The 17,101-nt window shown below is 46.5% G+C and overlaps 1 protein-coding gene across 3 annotated transcripts in view; it reads left to right on the forward strand.

The window, feature by feature from the left end:
* Positions 1–17,101, forward strand: part of pdm3 (pou domain motif 3) — a 67,615-nt gene that overhangs the window by 49,758 nt on the left and 756 nt on the right. Inside the window, exons 3-10 of one of the 3 annotated variants that reach the window (XM_070284421.1) lie at positions 9,973–10,432; positions 11,038–11,673; positions 12,003–13,269; positions 13,328–13,563; positions 15,509–15,689; positions 16,320–16,376; positions 16,764–16,847; positions 16,931–17,079. In XM_070284421.1, the coding sequence (XP_070140522.1) occupies positions 9,973–10,432; positions 11,038–11,673; positions 12,003–13,269; positions 13,328–13,563; positions 15,509–15,689; positions 16,320–16,376; positions 16,764–16,847; positions 16,931–17,079 (3,070 nt within the window). Of the gene's footprint in view, positions 1–9,972; positions 10,437–11,037; positions 11,674–12,002; positions 13,270–13,327; positions 13,564–15,508; positions 15,690–16,319; positions 16,377–16,763; positions 16,848–16,930; positions 17,080–17,101 lie in introns of those variants that run through there. The other 2 variants (XM_017161484.2, XM_070284422.1) reach the window with 2 other exon arrangements.

Here is a 17,101-nt window from a genome sequence, read left to right on the forward strand (position 1 = left end):
AGAGTTTAAAACCTCAAGAAACCTTTAGACGATCGATAAATGGTGGGAAGGTTTTGGTAAGGAAGTCATTGGTTATGTTTTTGATATGTTAAAGGTGGCCATTAGCAGTCTCGTGTGACATGCTTACCTGTACTCCATAATTTACCTTAATAAGGGGGCTGAGTTTAAAAGGAAATTCAAATTATTCAGCTCATTATTAATGAGACTTTTTAGGGGAATTTAATGGTAGGTCTTTATATTATTATCACATTTTTATATTATTTTTTTATTAGGTTCTGCATATTTTCTTTGATAAATTTAAAGGTTTTATAGATATATATAATAGTCAATCCAAGTATTGCAATTATTATTTAATGACTTATTTTGTACCCACACCTCTTAGTCCTGCATAGTTAATGGTGTGAAAAGAGCTGTAAGAGCCACAAAATCGATACAACGGGTATTAAAATATTGATTAAAATGTCTTGACAGCTCTTTTTGACCGCAGGCAGTTCTTCTCGGTGCCTGAATATTCAATGCAATCACAGAGGGAGTGGCAGCTCCTCCTCCTTCTGATCCTTCCTCCCCTAGTATCTTACGCACTGCCTGTATATATGGCCTTTCGCTCTAAGTGCTTCTTGATGTCCTGACCAGACTAACTAATGACCAACGCCTGGGCTAAAATATTGATCAATAAATTGCTGCAACGAAAATAACGTAAGACCCGAATGTGAATGGACAAATAGTTGATGCAGTTAGCAGTTAGCTTTCGGGTGGTTTTCCCCACATTTTTTGGGTGTCTTGCAGAGTGGGTGGCTCTTGGGGGTGATGCGTGGCCCCATCAACACAGACATCCTTGAGCACACACACACACAACACACACAGAGAGAGAGGAAACGAAGCTAGCCAACCGAAAATATTTCAAATTCATGACAAATGCATAAGATTTCAACAATACGGGCAGAAAGAGAGAGAGGCCTTGTTACATGTAACCCCAAACAGTTAAGTGCAATAAATACACACACACACACCCAGCTGGGCCGGGCACAATCACAATCAAATAAATTACACAGCATTTAATAATTCATGCAAAAAGCGGCCACAAACACACACAGAGACTAGAGGAGCGGCCTGTGTTGTGTGTGTGTGTGTGTGTGTGTGTTTTAAGACTTGATAATTTCAAAAATCAACAGGATATATGTGTATTCATAACTTCAAAATGCATTTCGACCGCACACACACACACTCCTTAGATGGCAAGAAATGGCAATGGGTGGAAATTGGGCTGAATGGCTCCGATTTCGCCCTTTTTCTCCCTTATCGGCTGTCTCGCTCTGGATTTTCCTGCTGCACATATCGCTCACATGCCATTGCACTCAATTAAAATCCTTTGTCGGCCAGCTCTGTCTCTCTCTATCTCGCTCTCGCTGTTGGTCCTGATGGGGTCCTGTCGTCGGCAGGCATCTCGCTTGCACGCAGGAGTTAAATTTTCGTAGCCATTTTTGTTATTTTGTAGTTTTAGTTTAAATATTTGATAGCCTGCATATTGATTGGTGCTCAGTGCAACGTGGCGCATGAGTAATAAGTTTTTCCTGGCTATATACAAAGCTTGTGGGGAAATATTTACTTAGATAACGGTTTGATTGGACTGCTCAGAGTGTTCTCAAGGTGTTTTTTCGGTCAGACTTTGGCCAAATTAGCAGCTTGGCTCTCTCTCTTTCGGCATCACTAATCTGCAAATCCAAAGAGCTTGCCATATTTCCAGCCTGATTATATTTGTGGCCGACCCAGACGTAGGCTGAGTGCCGCCATTGTTGAGCTTAAGGTTGCGCCTACGCAGCACACACAGTCTGCAACACTGCAACACGACCATAATGTATGCTACAAATCTCGCCAAAGCAACGCATTTTGTAGCCATTTAAGCCACTTGCATAAATGCAGATGGCCGCCGCCCGAAAGAAAACACACTCGCAGACCTGCAACCTGAGTCCCACGGAGAAGGAGGAGACCCCAAACAGCTCGTGTGTGTCTGGCCCCCATCTAGGGGGGTGTGTGTGTGTAGGCGAGGTGTGTGTTTGTGGCATTGACCAAGTTAGGGGGTGGCGGCGGCGACGGCGGCTCCCAAGCAGGGCCATGGCTGCAGCCTGGACGACGTCGTCGTCGTCAAATGAATCTCATTTGCATTTAAATTAGGAATGAAGCCCGATTTGTTGTTGCCTTTTGGGGCTAAGAGTGGGTAGTGCAACTTCTAGCGATACACTGAAACAACAAATGACCAGAACTAAGCCTGAAATTATGATAAGGTTTATAGAAAGTATTAAAGATATTATTCGTTTTTAAGGCTAATATTCCAAGCTCAACCTTGGCCAAATTTGATGTTTCTCAGCTTAAACAATTATTAATTTATGTTGTTGCCAACAATTTCTCTCTGTGCATCGTTAGGGCTGCTGGCTAGGTCCTGGGGTCGAATGGTGGTGAACAATTTTTAATGAAGACAGCGCAGCTACTTAGGCACCCATGCATGCATGCATGTCGCCTTTTTCCCCCCCTGATTGCGGCAACGATTTCGAACTCACTTTTTCGGACGACAAGTTGGCCGATTGCATGGCAAACTAATGGCCAACAGCTTGGCCAAATAGCACATACACACACACACACATGGGGGACTTCCGCCCCCCTAGTTATGGCAAATATGTTAATAACCTTTCTTCCAAGCGGCTGGGGGCTTAGGCGGGAGCTCTGTACAAAATTTTAATTAGAAATGTTATATGAGTTGCACGTTTTCTGGCCTCTCCATATACCAAATATGCGAAGCATGGGTCGTCCGGCAGATGAGTCTGGCTGGGCAAGCTCATTTTCCAGTTGAATGGGGTTAATTTTTCAGAGTTTGCTTGGGTTCTCGTTAAAACTATAATCAAGTAAAGTATTGGTAGAAAGGGTTTACCCTTCAGGAATATTAAAAATAAATATTATAAAAATTATTTATATTTTATTTAGAATTTGTAATAGCTTTAAATAACAGCCAAGCTTAGTGGAAATTATCCTTAAACACTCCTTTTATCTTTTTAATGTTAACCCTTGGTCCTTCCATATAAGCTCACCCAACCACACAGCCATCGATAACATTCCCTTCAGTTGTCGCTGCTCGGGCAGTTCATTCTTGTCCAACTTATGCATAGCTTGGCTTTAATTAACGCTAATGCGGCCATTACAACAATCTAAGATGGAAGCCAAGGCAGCCCAGCCATGTTCCACCTCTCTGGCTCTATCTCTTTCCAACTGGGCGCTGCTGCCAAATGCAATGAATGCAGCTATTCATTTATGTCAGCGGTAATGACATTTTACATTCTGCATTGGGGATTGGGATCGGAGCGGGAATAGCTATAGGAATAGGTATAGGAATAGGAACTGGGCGTGTTTGTTGTCCATGACAACAGCGGAAATGCTGGTAGGCTCTTGCCTTCGAGGAGGTGGAATCGGAATCCCCCTGTGGGCTCGGCTGCCATAGACAAGTGTCAGTGGTAATTGAAAATACGAATATTAATTCCAAAGTGTTTGTAGGTAGAAACAGAACGAAAGTGTGGCATGTTCAAGTAGCCAGAGACATGGTAGAAATATTCACCAGCAAAGTAATTAAATTTAAAGTGAAGTTTGTTAATTGGAAAATTATTTAAGAAATAGGAAAAGTCTAGGAAACTGCTAGGATAATAAGAAAAAATGATTAAGATTTTATTGAGACAATTTATTGTTAATATATATTTAAATTTTAGTCTCTTTTAACTGTTTTTGGTTAACTTCTCCAATTGATTCCCTCCCAAATTGAAGCCTGTACCAAAAGGTATACCTTCCACTCTCATATTACGCATTCAATCACCTCGCTCCGCCGGATACACACGTGGAGGCTTCCGTTGAGTAGCTCCAACGGTAGCCTTCACTTCCAAAAAAGGGGCGCCACCCTCTGGAAAAAATCGCTGGGACAATAAAACGGGTGTGTTGGTCTACGGCTAAAACAAAAATTGTTGTGCCTGCCGCCATGGGGGGGAGTGGAAAATGGGAAATGGGAGAGGCAGAGAAAGCTCCGAGATGAGCGGAGGGTGCAACCAATCAGCGAGGCCCGAAAAAATGTTACTTTTTCCTCTTTCTTGATGCCAACGCGGCGGCGAATGAGAAATATAGAGGAAAAGCGTTAGCGCTCGCTCGCACACATGTGTGGAAAACAGAGAAAAAGAGTCACCCAAAGCGCCAAACTTTTGTGTGTTTCCTCGGCGGCTGCCTAAAAAATAAGAATAACAAAGGGGCAGCCAATAAGAAGGACAAGACAGCGGCAGACAAACAGCAAACAATACATGGGGCCAACGAAATGCGATGGAGCAAGCGAAAATTCCCCCCCCAAAAAAATGAAGGAAACTAAAAAAGTCAACACAACATTTGTGCGCGAATAAATGGTCAAAAAACCATGAGGGATAAAGGCAACAGGCAGAGGTCCAGAGTGCGTAAAATGGCCGAAATGAAGGTACACAAACGTGCGACTCAAAGGACTTACGGGAAATGCATTGCTGCAGGTGACAATGCAACTTCCAGGATAACTCCTTTACAAAGCTATTGAATGAGGAGGAATGTGAATACAAAAATTCCTTTGACTTTGCTGGAGAAAATACAAAGGAGCAGGAATATATTGGATGTTGCTCAAAGTTCTAGTAAAAATTCAATTACTTTTCGAAGATTCTACTAAGCTTAGTAATATTGTCTACTAGGAACCTTTAATTATTATTACTCCACTATAAAATTTAACAACTTTCCATAATTATCTTACCGATTCTCTTTGCATTTCCCATTACTTTCTTCTTTTTCCCAAGTAAAAATCTATTTAACCCTACCACCCTAGGTAATAAATAATTGTTTTGCCCATCAATTGTCAGCGCTGCTAAGCCTTTCTCCTCCTCCCAACTCCTCGGTCAGCTCTACAACCAATTCCAATTAAAAATTTTGATGCAAATGAGCAGCGGAGAGGCAAACGAATCAGCTCCCTGGGGCTACATTGCGGCAATAAATGCCGCGACAGACACCCAGCCCCAGAGCCAGAGCCGAAAACCCGAACCAGAACCACCCGAAGCCATTACCCTCTCATGGCTGACCACCCAAAGTCGATGGCCAAGAACTGGGTGGGAGTTGCGGGGGTGGTGGCACGGGCAACTTTTACTTTTTATTTTTGGGCGCAAAGAAATGGCAAACAAAAAAAGAACGAAGTGTGCCGCCAAAAGTGAAAAGCAAGCAAAAGTGCGAAGCTTTTTTCAAGGGGCGGAGGGAGGGTTGGTTATTTTCCAACGGGTGGCCAGGTTGAGGATTTATGCCCGGCCCAAAGGAGTTGGGTGGCTCGGGGCACACCCGTACAATTGCATTTATTTGACCAGAGCCCCGTTCGATGATGACCGCTGCGCTGCAGCGGGCACAGGGAGGACCAGTGTCCAGTGTTCAGAGTCCAGTGCCCAGGCGCCCCCAAAGAATAACTGCGGCTGACCAGCGACCAAGCAGTCAGAAAGTTGTAGCAGGCGACCGAGGCCGGGCTGTAAAAAAGAAAGCGAGACGAAGAGGAAAGCACAAAAATTAAAGGCACAAAAAGTGGGGGAAAAAAAAAGTAGAGTAGAGTAAACGGAAAAACGTAAAAAAATTGGGACAGGCACAGGGCTTTTGGGGGTTGAGTTGCTGGGAGTCCTGGACAATGCTTGGCCTTCATTGTTGTCAAGCGGGCAATGCCGCCACCTAAAGCCACCCCCCAGCGCCCAGTGGGGTTGATTGAGTGGCGCGCCCATTGATGTTGCTGCTGCTGCTGCTGCTTCTGCTGTTGCTGATGGACCAGCAGCAACCAGGACCTTTGCCCATCCTCTAGGCCAAACCAGACGAGGCCAGTTCAGGCCTTTTGCCGTTTTTGTTTTGTTCCGTTTTTCCATTCGACGGGCAGAGCTCTCCCTCTTCCATCATTTTTTACACATTTTTGTTTTGGTTTTTGTGTTTCGCTGTTGTTTTGTTTCGTTTTTGTTTTCTTTCGCTCATTCGCCATGCGACTGTCAGCTGCGCTCAGTCCATATAAGGGAAATCCCCCTCACTTGCGCTATACATAATATGTGTACAGCCGATACATGCCCACGTGCCGGTTATATGTATATAGATTGGAAATACATCTGTATATATATAAATCGAGGAAAATTGCAATGTCTGCAGCTTGCAGCTTTTGTTTGTCGCCGCCGGTGGGTGGCTGTAAATTGCAGCTTATACTCTCCACCTTAATCGACATCACGGCGGAAATTGCGCAAGAAATCGCCGCGTCACATCAAACACAGGATGGGTTCTCCTCTATTTTTGTTTAGAGAGCTGATGGAGCGATTGATGGGCAGTTGATTTTTAGCAGGGTATTAAAAGGAGGTAACAAAACGGAAAGATAAACAGGGAGCCACACAAGGGAAAGACAGAAAGTTGTACAAGGAACTTAAGGTCCCTACGAAGCTGCAGCCTCAACTTCCAATCAGTTTTAGCCAGCAATCTGTGCTTCCATCTCGAGTCTCCAATGGGGAAATTATCAATTCAGGCACATAAAGCAACATAAATATTAATTGAAAAATATTTTCACATTTCGAGAAGGAAAACTACGCACACACACACACTCACTCGTTGCTGTGATGAAATTATGTGCATTTGCATTAAACAAAGCATTAAATATGCAAAAGTGCAAGGCCCCGTTTTGCACCACGCCCCGGAAAAGCAGGGGGCTGAGTACGAAAGCATATTGCCGAGCCACAGCAGGCAATGTTTTTCTGGATGGGCGTTGGGTGACCAAAAATAGAACAAGTCAAATATTTTTCGACAATTTATGAGCCGGCAGAGCAAGAGCGTTCGTCGTTTCTCTCTACCCAAAAACAGGGTGGTGGTTGGTCAGCTTGTAACGTGGTTGTCCTCCATCCTTCTTCTCCTCCACTCTTGGCCCATCCGCTTCCCCCATTTGCCACGGAAAAAATGCCATTTGCAATTAAAGCAAACAAGCAACGCAACCGTTCGGCGACGTCGACTTGCCTCGCGTTTTCGCTTTCTTTTTGCCGGCTACTTTTTGGCAATTGCATTTTTTTACAGTCCACCCTATACCCCATCCCCATCCCCGTCCAAATGGCAAATGGCCGAGCAGGAGCTGCCCGGCACCCAATGCCACCCACTCCTCCCCCTCCGGTTGGTCACATGTGTGAATTATAATTTCGCGTCGCGCTCAAAAGCATGCTGCATAAAAAAGCACAGACAGCGAAGGAGACGGGGTGGCAATACACCCCATGAGGTGGGGGCTGGGGCAAGGGAAGCATAATAAGAAGAAAAGCAAAGGCTGCCATCGCGTTTTCCATTTCGCGCCGGGCTTTTGCTTATCACATTCGAGGCTGTCAAGTGCTCCTCCTGTTTGTGCCGCCCTCGAGCTCCCCTTTCCCCAGCGAGCGAGCGAGCAGCGAGCATCTCTTGCTCTTTGCAATAATTCAATTCATTTTCTATTTTTTTGACTTATTTTCATTTGTCGGTGGCGCAACAAAAACAGCGAGAAAAACTGAGAGCCGAAGGGAAAATGTATACGTGGCGGCTGGTCAGCCGATTGTTGGGTGGCTTTAAGTGGGCTTCACTGTCCGGATTCTGAGTAGAGGCGATTGTGCAGACTGTGTATGTATGGTTTTTTGTTTTACCTATTTGCTGGGCAAAAAGTAATGGTTACATTTATACTTTGGATTTTTAAATGTTATTTTTATAGGAACATATATGAACATATAAGGATATTTGTTCTTAAATTCTTTAATGAAGTTTCTTTAAGCTATTAACATTTAAAAATATCTAAAAATAGCCTTGGGTTTATTCCTTCTTATTTATTTTCTGGTAAAATTTAATTCCCAATCTATAAAGTTAATTTAATTTAATGAATCAAATTTAAGTCCCCAGTATTTCTCAATCACCTACCCTTTTCCCCCTACCCAACTTATTAAAAGCAAAGTCATTACTTTACCCCATCTCACATATAATCCCCCACCATATACGGATTTAGAATCCAATGACTTCTCGCTTGGCCAATGCTAAATCAGTTTTTAATTTCCGCTCATTTGCGGGGCTACAAAAACAGAGCTGTCTGGCAACAAAAGCCGGCCATCGGCTTCAGCGCCTCATTATGGCGGCCACGTTTTGTTCTTCAACTTTTAGCGGCAATGCCGTAGCTGCCGTAGGGACACCCACACACACACATACACACACATTGTCACACCCACGCCGCCGAGGTCCTTTTCAATTGAGCGTGAGTAAATATGTTGAAAAGTTAATTCATTGCACATCAGTGGACGCCGAACTACTCGGGAGGGTGTGTGTGTGTGTGTATGGCTGTAGTTGCTGTCAGCGGCCGTCTGTTTGCCGCCTGTTTGCATAAAGGACATGGACTCACCCACTCACACACCCACCCATAGAGAAAGGAACATTAAAAAAAAGCACGGGGACACTCGCAGGACATTAACGTTGCCAGAGTGTCGGCTTTCTTTTCCTTTTTTTGCCATACTCTCTACCGTTCTCGGCGTGTCATAAATTTAGTTCGATTTGCTGTTCAATGACATTAACTCGGTTCGTCCTGGCAGCAGGACCTTCTTCTATTTTCCCCGCTCACTATTTAAGTAGTGGCTGTTGTGCAAGTGACGGCGCCAATAAATGTCAATTTTAAATGTATCTGCAGCACGTTGCCGGGAAATTTATCAAGTGCTTTAATTAATGTGGCTACCAGTTGCCCGTCTCTGTTAGTTAGTGCTCGATAACTGAGGAATAGATGAAGCGCATATGATGGATGGATTTATGGGGTATTTCCCCATAATGGTTCCCGTAATATTCACCTATTCAATCGCAGGGCAGAGCCTTATAGTCTTGCTAATTGCGATCCTTGTAACGCCCCCGAAAACATTTCTATTTATTTGCATAAATATTTTTTTTTTAACACTTTGCCAGCGTTTGCTGTCACGTTTACTGCTTATTTTTATTGCTTTTCCTTGGACCTTCCCTCTTCCGATTTTACCATTTTTTCTGCTCCTTTCCCTTTCGGTTTTTTTGCCTTCGGTCTGTACTTTGCACTACAATTATGTTAATTTCCTATGCAAATAAAATTTAATTGAAGCTCCGCCGCGACGCAAAGAAGGGTCTTGGTGCTGGTCCTGCTCATGGCATTAATGTTCCTTCCCCTAAAACTCCTTTGGCAGCATTAATTGCCAATAATTATATTGGTTTACCTTGCCAACCGTTTTTTTTTTTTTCAGGATTCCCTTTCGTCCTGCTAGGTATTTACCCATTCTTTAAATTGAAAGTCGTTTGGCAAATTGTATTTTAAAGAGCCCAATAATACCCTATTGTATGGGGATCGCTTAAACGGCTAATCAAGTGAATATTGATATGTTTCAGCCCCTCCCCCTTAGAATCGCAACAATTGCAACCAATTAAATTTGCATAAATTGGCCAGCTCATCCGCAATGGCAGATCAAAATGCCAAACAATAAATGTGCTCTGACAATTACAACAAAAATTAAATTAACTTATTAACACGCCCCATGTAAATGTCGCCTCGACAGACACAAATGAAATGTAATACGAGGCCGAAAATGCCGACGCCGCTGCAGGCCGCTTAAATATATAATCCAATCAGCAAACAATGAACGGGGATTCAGGACTCGTCATTAGCCTGGCGGGTAGGAGGATATTTCAGCCGGACAATTGACAAGGCATTAATGGCAAAAATATAATTCAATTCAGCACAGACAATGATATATTGAAGATCTTATATGAAACTCATGGGATGTACTTTTAGTTGCTAATCATAAAAGCTAAATTGTTACATATATAAAATATATTAAATACATGCAGTTGCTCAGTTAATTAATGGGAAATTTATTCAGAAACAAAACCCAAGTTCTTGGCAATATAAAACTTATAAAAATCTCTCCTTCTTTCCAGGACTTTGACAAGGAAATCAGCTGCCACAAGATCCACTCGCCCAGCAGCAGCAGCCAAGTCCATAGCCTGCAACAACATCACCGCCATCACAGTCACAGCCACAGTCACAGTCACAACAGTCGCAGCAATCACCACGATGATGACATGGAGATCCTGCTCTCACCCCCGCCCGCCAACCACTCCCACTCGCCCTCGCCGTTCGACAGCAAGGATCATGTCAAGGAGCTGGAGTTCTACAAGAACCTGGCAGCCAAGGCCGCCTCTCTGGCCAACCAGCACTCCTCACCGCCCTTGCCCATGCCTCTGCCAATACCCATGCAGATCGATGGTGATGAGGATGAGAACGAAAACGAGGGCGAGGCGGAGGCGGAGGCGGAAGAGCAGGCGGCGGAGGAGATGCGACTGCGGCGGGAGGAGCAGGCCCAGGCCAAGGCGTTTGCGGCACATCTGAATGGAACTAGTGAGTACATATCGAAAGCCAAATGCAAGAAAATATATATCTTTCGGGGATGGAAATATTTGAATAATAAGGAAAATATTGGGACTATGATTTGGGGGTTTAATTAGAACTTTGAGAAGGACCTTTGACTGGGAATATATTCTTTATTAGGCAGAGATATATGAAGTATATGCCTTTCCTTTTTAAAATTTAAATATTAAAATTTTATTTAAAATTGTAAAAATGTAATACCCTGTAAACGTCTAAAAATACAGTATCTAGAGTGCCATTTCTGGATATTCTATGACTTTAAAAGGACATTCCTTTCTGAGTGTAATTTACGACTGCGCTTATTTGGCTGCATTTACATTTACTTAACGCTCTAATTCCCTCAGACTAATTTTGTATAATTTATCTAAGACTTCTCTGCACGGCGAGTTTCCATCCTCGAAGGCCGACACACCGACACAGTCATTTATCCCCGAGAAACCCGAAAACCCAGCCCGGCCAAAGTAAACTGGCAATTAGTGCTGGTCCCCATCCTTTGCCACCACTAATTCGGCAAAGAGTTTTGCAACAAAAACTAATGACAACATTTTGTGTGACTCTTGTTCAAAATCCCACAGTGCAAGACATGATAAATTTGCAAAAATTACAAAATTTGGCCACGCTACAGCAGCAGCAACAGCAACAGCAGCAGCATCCGCATCCGCATCATGGGCACCAGCATCCGCACCAGCACCAGCATCATCATCACCATCCCGCCACGGCCGCTGCACTGGCAAGTCTTCAAGGATTAGCTGCCTCCGTGTTCAATTCACCGTTGAATCTCAGCGTGGGCGGCGACCCGGCGACCACAGGAGCTGGAGCAGCAGCTGCAGCAGGAGTGGGAGCTGGCTCTGGGACTGGAGTAGGAGGAGCCACATCCGCCTCGCCCACCCTTAACGGCGGCAAGAGCAAAACGGCCAAGGGCGGCGGCAGCGGGAGCAGCAGCTCGGGCAACAACTCCGGGGGCTCCGGCCAGAACTCCGGGACCTGTAGCTCCGCCCAGCAGCAGCAGCCGGATAATCCCAGCAGCAGCAGTTCGCCGCATCCCCTCAGCGCCTCGACTCTGGCCAATGTCCTGGCAGCGGCCACCGCCTCGCCCCCGCCCAGCCTTCAGGCGCCGCCGGCAAGCGCTCAGATGCCCCAGCTGATCCTGGCCTCCGGGCAGCTGGTGCAGGGCGTCCAGGGGGCCCAGCTGCTCATACCCACGGCCCAAGGTGAGTGATGGATATAGTTGGGGTATCAATAACATAGTTGACTTGGCTTGACTTTTAGCGAGTCCTGACAGACTAGCGGAGTCGCGGGGCATTAGAGCCCATAAAGCGATTAGGGTAACTTCCAATTTCCTCTCTTTGTGTGTGGGGGGAAAAGGATGCGAAGTAATCCTGCCAAAATCAACTAAGACTAGGGAAAATATTTAGCTTTTTCGATAAACGCGAGACGAAGAAAATATACGTGTTTTTTAGGATAGTTTAAAGGATAGTTAAAATAGTCAAAGGGGCTTGAATTAAGGACTAATTATATTCCCTTCTCTTACCTCTCCCAGGCATTGCTGTTCAGACCATACTCACTATTCCCGTGAGTCCGCAGATTCCCACCTCGGAGCAGTTCTTGCCCAATGCATTCGGAGCCTTCGCTAGCTACCAGCAGCAGCAGCAGCAGCGGGAGCAGCAACGCGAGCAGCAAAGAGACTTGCTGCCGCCTTCCCTGGCCGCCCTGCAGCATGCCACCGCCCTGCCTCAGCTGGCCCAGACACCCACGAATTTACTCAAGCCCAATCTCTTTTCCACGGGCGTGCAGCAGCTCTTGACAGCGCTGCACCCAGAGCTCTTTGCCGCCGCAGCAGCCACGCATCAGCAACAGCGGGAGCAACAGCAGCAACAACAGGCGCAGCAGCATCAAAGGGAAAGGGAAAGAGAACGAGAGCGGGAAAGGGAAAGAGAAAGAGAACGGGAACGGGAGCAGCACCTGGGCATTGGCCACCTGCCGCACTCCCATCTAGCTGCCGATCTGAGGCGCTCGGCGGAGAGATCTCCGCCAGCAAGCTCGCCCACTGGCGGCAGCCCAGGGCTGCCGGTCAAGGGACCACCACAGGCGCCACCCGGAGCCGCCTTCTTGCTGCAGCAGCAGCTGCACATCAAGCCGGAGACGCAGACGCACCTGCACCATCACCTGCAGCCGCAGTCCTCCGCCTCGACGGTTTCCTCCTCACTGCCCCAGATCAGCCTAAGGCATCCGGATGAACTTACGGCCCCGCAGATGGATTTGAAACCGCTGGAGCTGAGTGCCAGCAGTTCGCCGCCGGCACCACCGCCGCGACACCACTTCGGACACAGTATGCGCTCGCCCAAGCACAGTCCGCAGGGCAGGCCCACGTCCGGCGGCATGAATCTCAGCCAGCATCACGATCGGCATGAGCGGCTGGAGCGACTGGAGCGTATGGATCGCCAGGAGCGACACGAGCGACGCTCTCACACGCCCACGGCGACGGCCACCCGGGCCAGTGTGTCGTCCAGCTCGGGCGGAGGTCACCTGGGGGGCAGCATGGCCACCGGCAGACTCTCCCCGCCGGTTTCCCTGCCCTCTAGCTCGGCGGCCAACAGCATCAGCGACAGAGGCTACACATCCCCGCTGTTCCGCACGCACTCGCCCCAGGGCCATGCCCTCTCGTTGGGTGGATCTCCGCGTTTGGAACGGGATTACCTGGGCAATGGACCCAACTCGGGAGCGGCCACCTCGACCAGCAGTTGTGGGGCTCCATCGGCAGCGACGGGCTCCAGTGCGACGGCCAACGTACTTAGCAGCATCAACAGGTAAGTGAATTGTGATTCCATCCTGCTGGGAGTTGCTTAGTAAGAAATTTTATTCCAGACTCAATGCCTCCAATGGCGAGCTAACCATCACCAAGTCCTTGGGAGCACCCACGGCCACGGCCACGAGAGCTTCTTCAGCCTCGCCGCGCGAGGATTCGCCAGGTCCTGGGCCGTCCACTTCAGCGGGAGCCCTGATGCAGCCGCTCAAGCTGAGCCCCTCGTCGCGCAGCGAACCGCCGCACATGTCGCCCAATGGCAATGACAACGACAACGACCTGCTCATGGACTCTCCGAGTGAGTAAAGATCGATTCTTTCTTCTGTTTTTTACAAAAAACTTTAAATCGGGAGTGCAAACTGAACAAGTTCGAAGGATATTGACCTCTGAAGGTGTATTTCTATAAAAACATAAAATAAAAGTATTATGTGCACCCCTTCAATCGGTTTGCATTCCAACTTTAAAGCACCCAAAGTATCCTTAGCGTAGCATTAATTTCACACACAAATTCCCCAAAACTGTTCTAAGCATCCTTCAGCTGGCTTAATGATCCCAATAAGCCGGAGGCCCGAAATTCGAGTGCTCTTTCCGCAAATGTACATGTATAATTGGGGTCCCGGGCAGCGGCCTGATGATGATTTGATATTTTAAGAGCCGCACTCGTGTGCAACACGGCGTATGCGTGATATGTGTGAGTGTTTGTGCACAAAGGCGAGGGCGAGGAATGAACTTTTTGGCCAACATTAATTAACGAAATTTCCAGCGAAAGGCAACTTTTCGGCTGTTGCTCCGTTTCAGCCCTAACAACTTGACTGCACTTTATGTAATTTTCCAAAAGAAAATCAACTACAAGTAGACTCTCCTGCCAGGAGTGATATACTCCGCGCCGTCTGTCACCGTGTGTGCGAAAAGTTTCGCCGTGCATTTACACGACTTCTCGAGTCGCAGCCGAAGGATTCATAATTGATGCAGACTTCCAGTGGGGGTCCTGGCCTGGCCTGGGGATTAGGTGGAGCAGCTAAACAAAACTTGCCAGAATGCAGTGTGTGTGTGTGTGCCCCCGAAAGTTGAGAGATGTCAACCGAAAGTGTTGGGCAAATTAGCAGCGGCGTTGACGTTGTCACGCTCCGCATCTGCTCCGGGATTGGATTAGGTTTCGGGGCCAAGACGGCAGCCCGGGATCGAGCCATGTCATCCGACCTGATGGGATTAGCTTAGGGCGGATTATAGGCACCCCAGAGTGGAAGTCTCTCTCTCTTGTTTGAGCATTTTGAATTGATTAGATTCCGCCCCGCTCGACAGGCCTTAATTGAAACTTTCGGATGCATTAAAAATGCAATCAGCACAAGCCCGGCCAACGACAAGAAATCAAGGCAAAGCCCCCCAGAGCAGCAGCAGCCATTAGAGGAGCTTCCGAGCAGAGTCATCAGGATGAGATGAGGCTGCCACCTAGAGCAGCAGCAGCAGCAACAGCAGCAGCAGTCTCGATTGCCACATCTCGGATCGTTTGCGCATACAAATTGCAGACAATATGCGGCTTAATTACTACTAATTGATGCATACAAAAACTTAAGATGTCTTCCGCATTTAATGACATATTTCAAACGCTGCAGCAGGCAGCCGGCAGCAGCAACAACAACCGAGGCAAACAAAGCCAGCGAGCTGCGACGACAGCTTGAGTTACGGCCCGGCGAAGGATGCTGCCACATCCGCTGGCTCCTCTTCCTTTGCTTCTGCCTTTAAACTCAATCCGTTCTCGCATCTTAATTACCGCCAAAGCACAAGGCTGACGTTGCATCGAGTTGCTTCTGCCGGATCCGGGGACCCTTGTCGTTCCCTCCTTGCATATCATTAATAAATAAATCAAAATTCTGCGCCAGTAGTTTGCATCCTTCGGCATCCTTGCCTTGCCTTGCCTTGGCAAAAACAAATTAGGCAGATAAAAGCCGTGAGTTTCGCACCTGCCTAATAGACAAGAACAACTTGTCCCGGCAAGTGTCTTCCGCGTGCTTTATCACTTTACCTGCATTGCAACGCGCTGCCATAATATAATGTTTTGCCATTACCTCAATTAGCTGTAATTAAGACCACGACAGGGCAGCAATTTACGGTGTCGTTTTCATTGTTAATTACGCCGGGGAGTCAGGCCAATTTTCACATTTATTAGTTAGACTTAAGTGTGTACTTAGAGCTGTCATCCAGGGGATTATCCACTAATCGAATGTGTTTCTTTCTTTGTTCAGATGAACCCACCATCAACCAGGCCACCACCAATGTGGTGGATGGTATCGATCTGGACGAGATCAAGGAGTTCGCCAAGGCCTTCAAGCTGCGCCGCCTGTCGCTGGGCCTCACCCAGACCCAGGTGGGCCAGGCGTTGTCGGTGACCGAGGGACCAGCCTACAGCCAGAGTGCCATTTGCAGGTGAGATATGAATGGACGGGATAAGATGCCAGATGAAAAGATACAAGATACTTTACAAAAGTAGTTCAGTAATTAAATTCAAAAAGTTCTAAGAGGGTTAGAGATAAAATAAATCCACAGAGGGTTCAAGTTAATGAAGATTCACTCTTAAAACTGACAAAGACAAATCGTTAATTTCACTAAGAAGAGCTTTATTCAAAGCTGACTTAGATAACCTTCAGGAAAGGTTACTTTATTGGATACTCTTCTCCCCTATTAGCCAATATGTTTCATTATATTTTATCAACAATATTTTTTCGCTTAAGTCCACATATGTTATGTTTCCCTCATTTGTTTTTCGTAAACTTCTGGAACCAATTTTCGTAGAGTGCCAGGACATTTTCCAACAAAGCTAAAAAAAAAAGAAAAAAGTAAAAGAAAACGATACGAACAAAATTAACCACGAAAAACAGACAACAAACCAAGTTAAATGCTAAATTAATTTTATTTCTTTTATTTGTTTATTTTCGATTCAAACGCCAACTCTATCTAACTCTCTCTCTCTCAACATCGAATGTCGAATGCCAACAATCGAAATCGAATGCCACCACCGAACTATCGAACAATATCGAATCAACTATCGAACGCAAGCAGTGCACTCGCTGCGCAGATGTACGCCGCTCAACTATCGACGCAGCAGCAGAACATGTATGTGTGCCTCTGTTTGGCTGTGTGTGTGGTGTGTGTGTGTGGTGTGGGTGGTGTGTGTGTGTGGTGTATGTGTCCAAGAGAAACCTAACTAAAGTGCAAGGCTCATTAACCTGTTCATTTCGCCATATATTTCTTTTGTTTCACCTTTAATTTGCACGAATGCGCTCCCCGAATTGGCCCAGGGCATTGCCAATGAGCAAAGTTTATAGAGCTGCTCACCCGAAACGAAACGAAACGAAATGAAATGAAAGAATGATCGTACCCAAAAAACCGAGAATGAATGCTAATTGACAATGTCCTGGCACTTTAGTTACGTTTCTTTTGCGTTATAACCACCGAGAGAGAGCCGCCTTTCTAATCCCCTAAACCAACTCCCAACTGCAGGTTCGAGAAGCTGGACATCACACCAAAGAGCGCACAGAAGATCAAGCCTGTGCTGGAGCGCTGGATGAAGGAGGCCGAAGAGAGGTGAGAGTATGGAGGCGATTCCACGCGACGTCTAAACCCAGTCAAGTTAGACCTTACTAACGGCAGTTTTCTCTCTTTTTTAGCCACTGGAATCGCTACAAGTCGGGCCAGAACCACCTCACCGACTACATAGGCGTGGAGCCCTCCAAGAAGCGCAAGCGACGCACTTCGTTCACACCGCAGGCCCTGGAGCTGCTGAATGCGCACTTTGAGCGGAATACGCATCCTTCGGGTGAGTGGTAACTTTCAGTTAC

The sequence above is a fragment of the Drosophila kikkawai genome, chromosome 2R (assembly GCF_030179895.1).
Source record: "Drosophila kikkawai strain 14028-0561.14 chromosome 2R, DkikHiC1v2, whole genome shotgun sequence".
Classification (NCBI taxonomy): Eukaryota; Metazoa; Arthropoda; class Insecta; order Diptera; family Drosophilidae; genus Drosophila; species Drosophila kikkawai.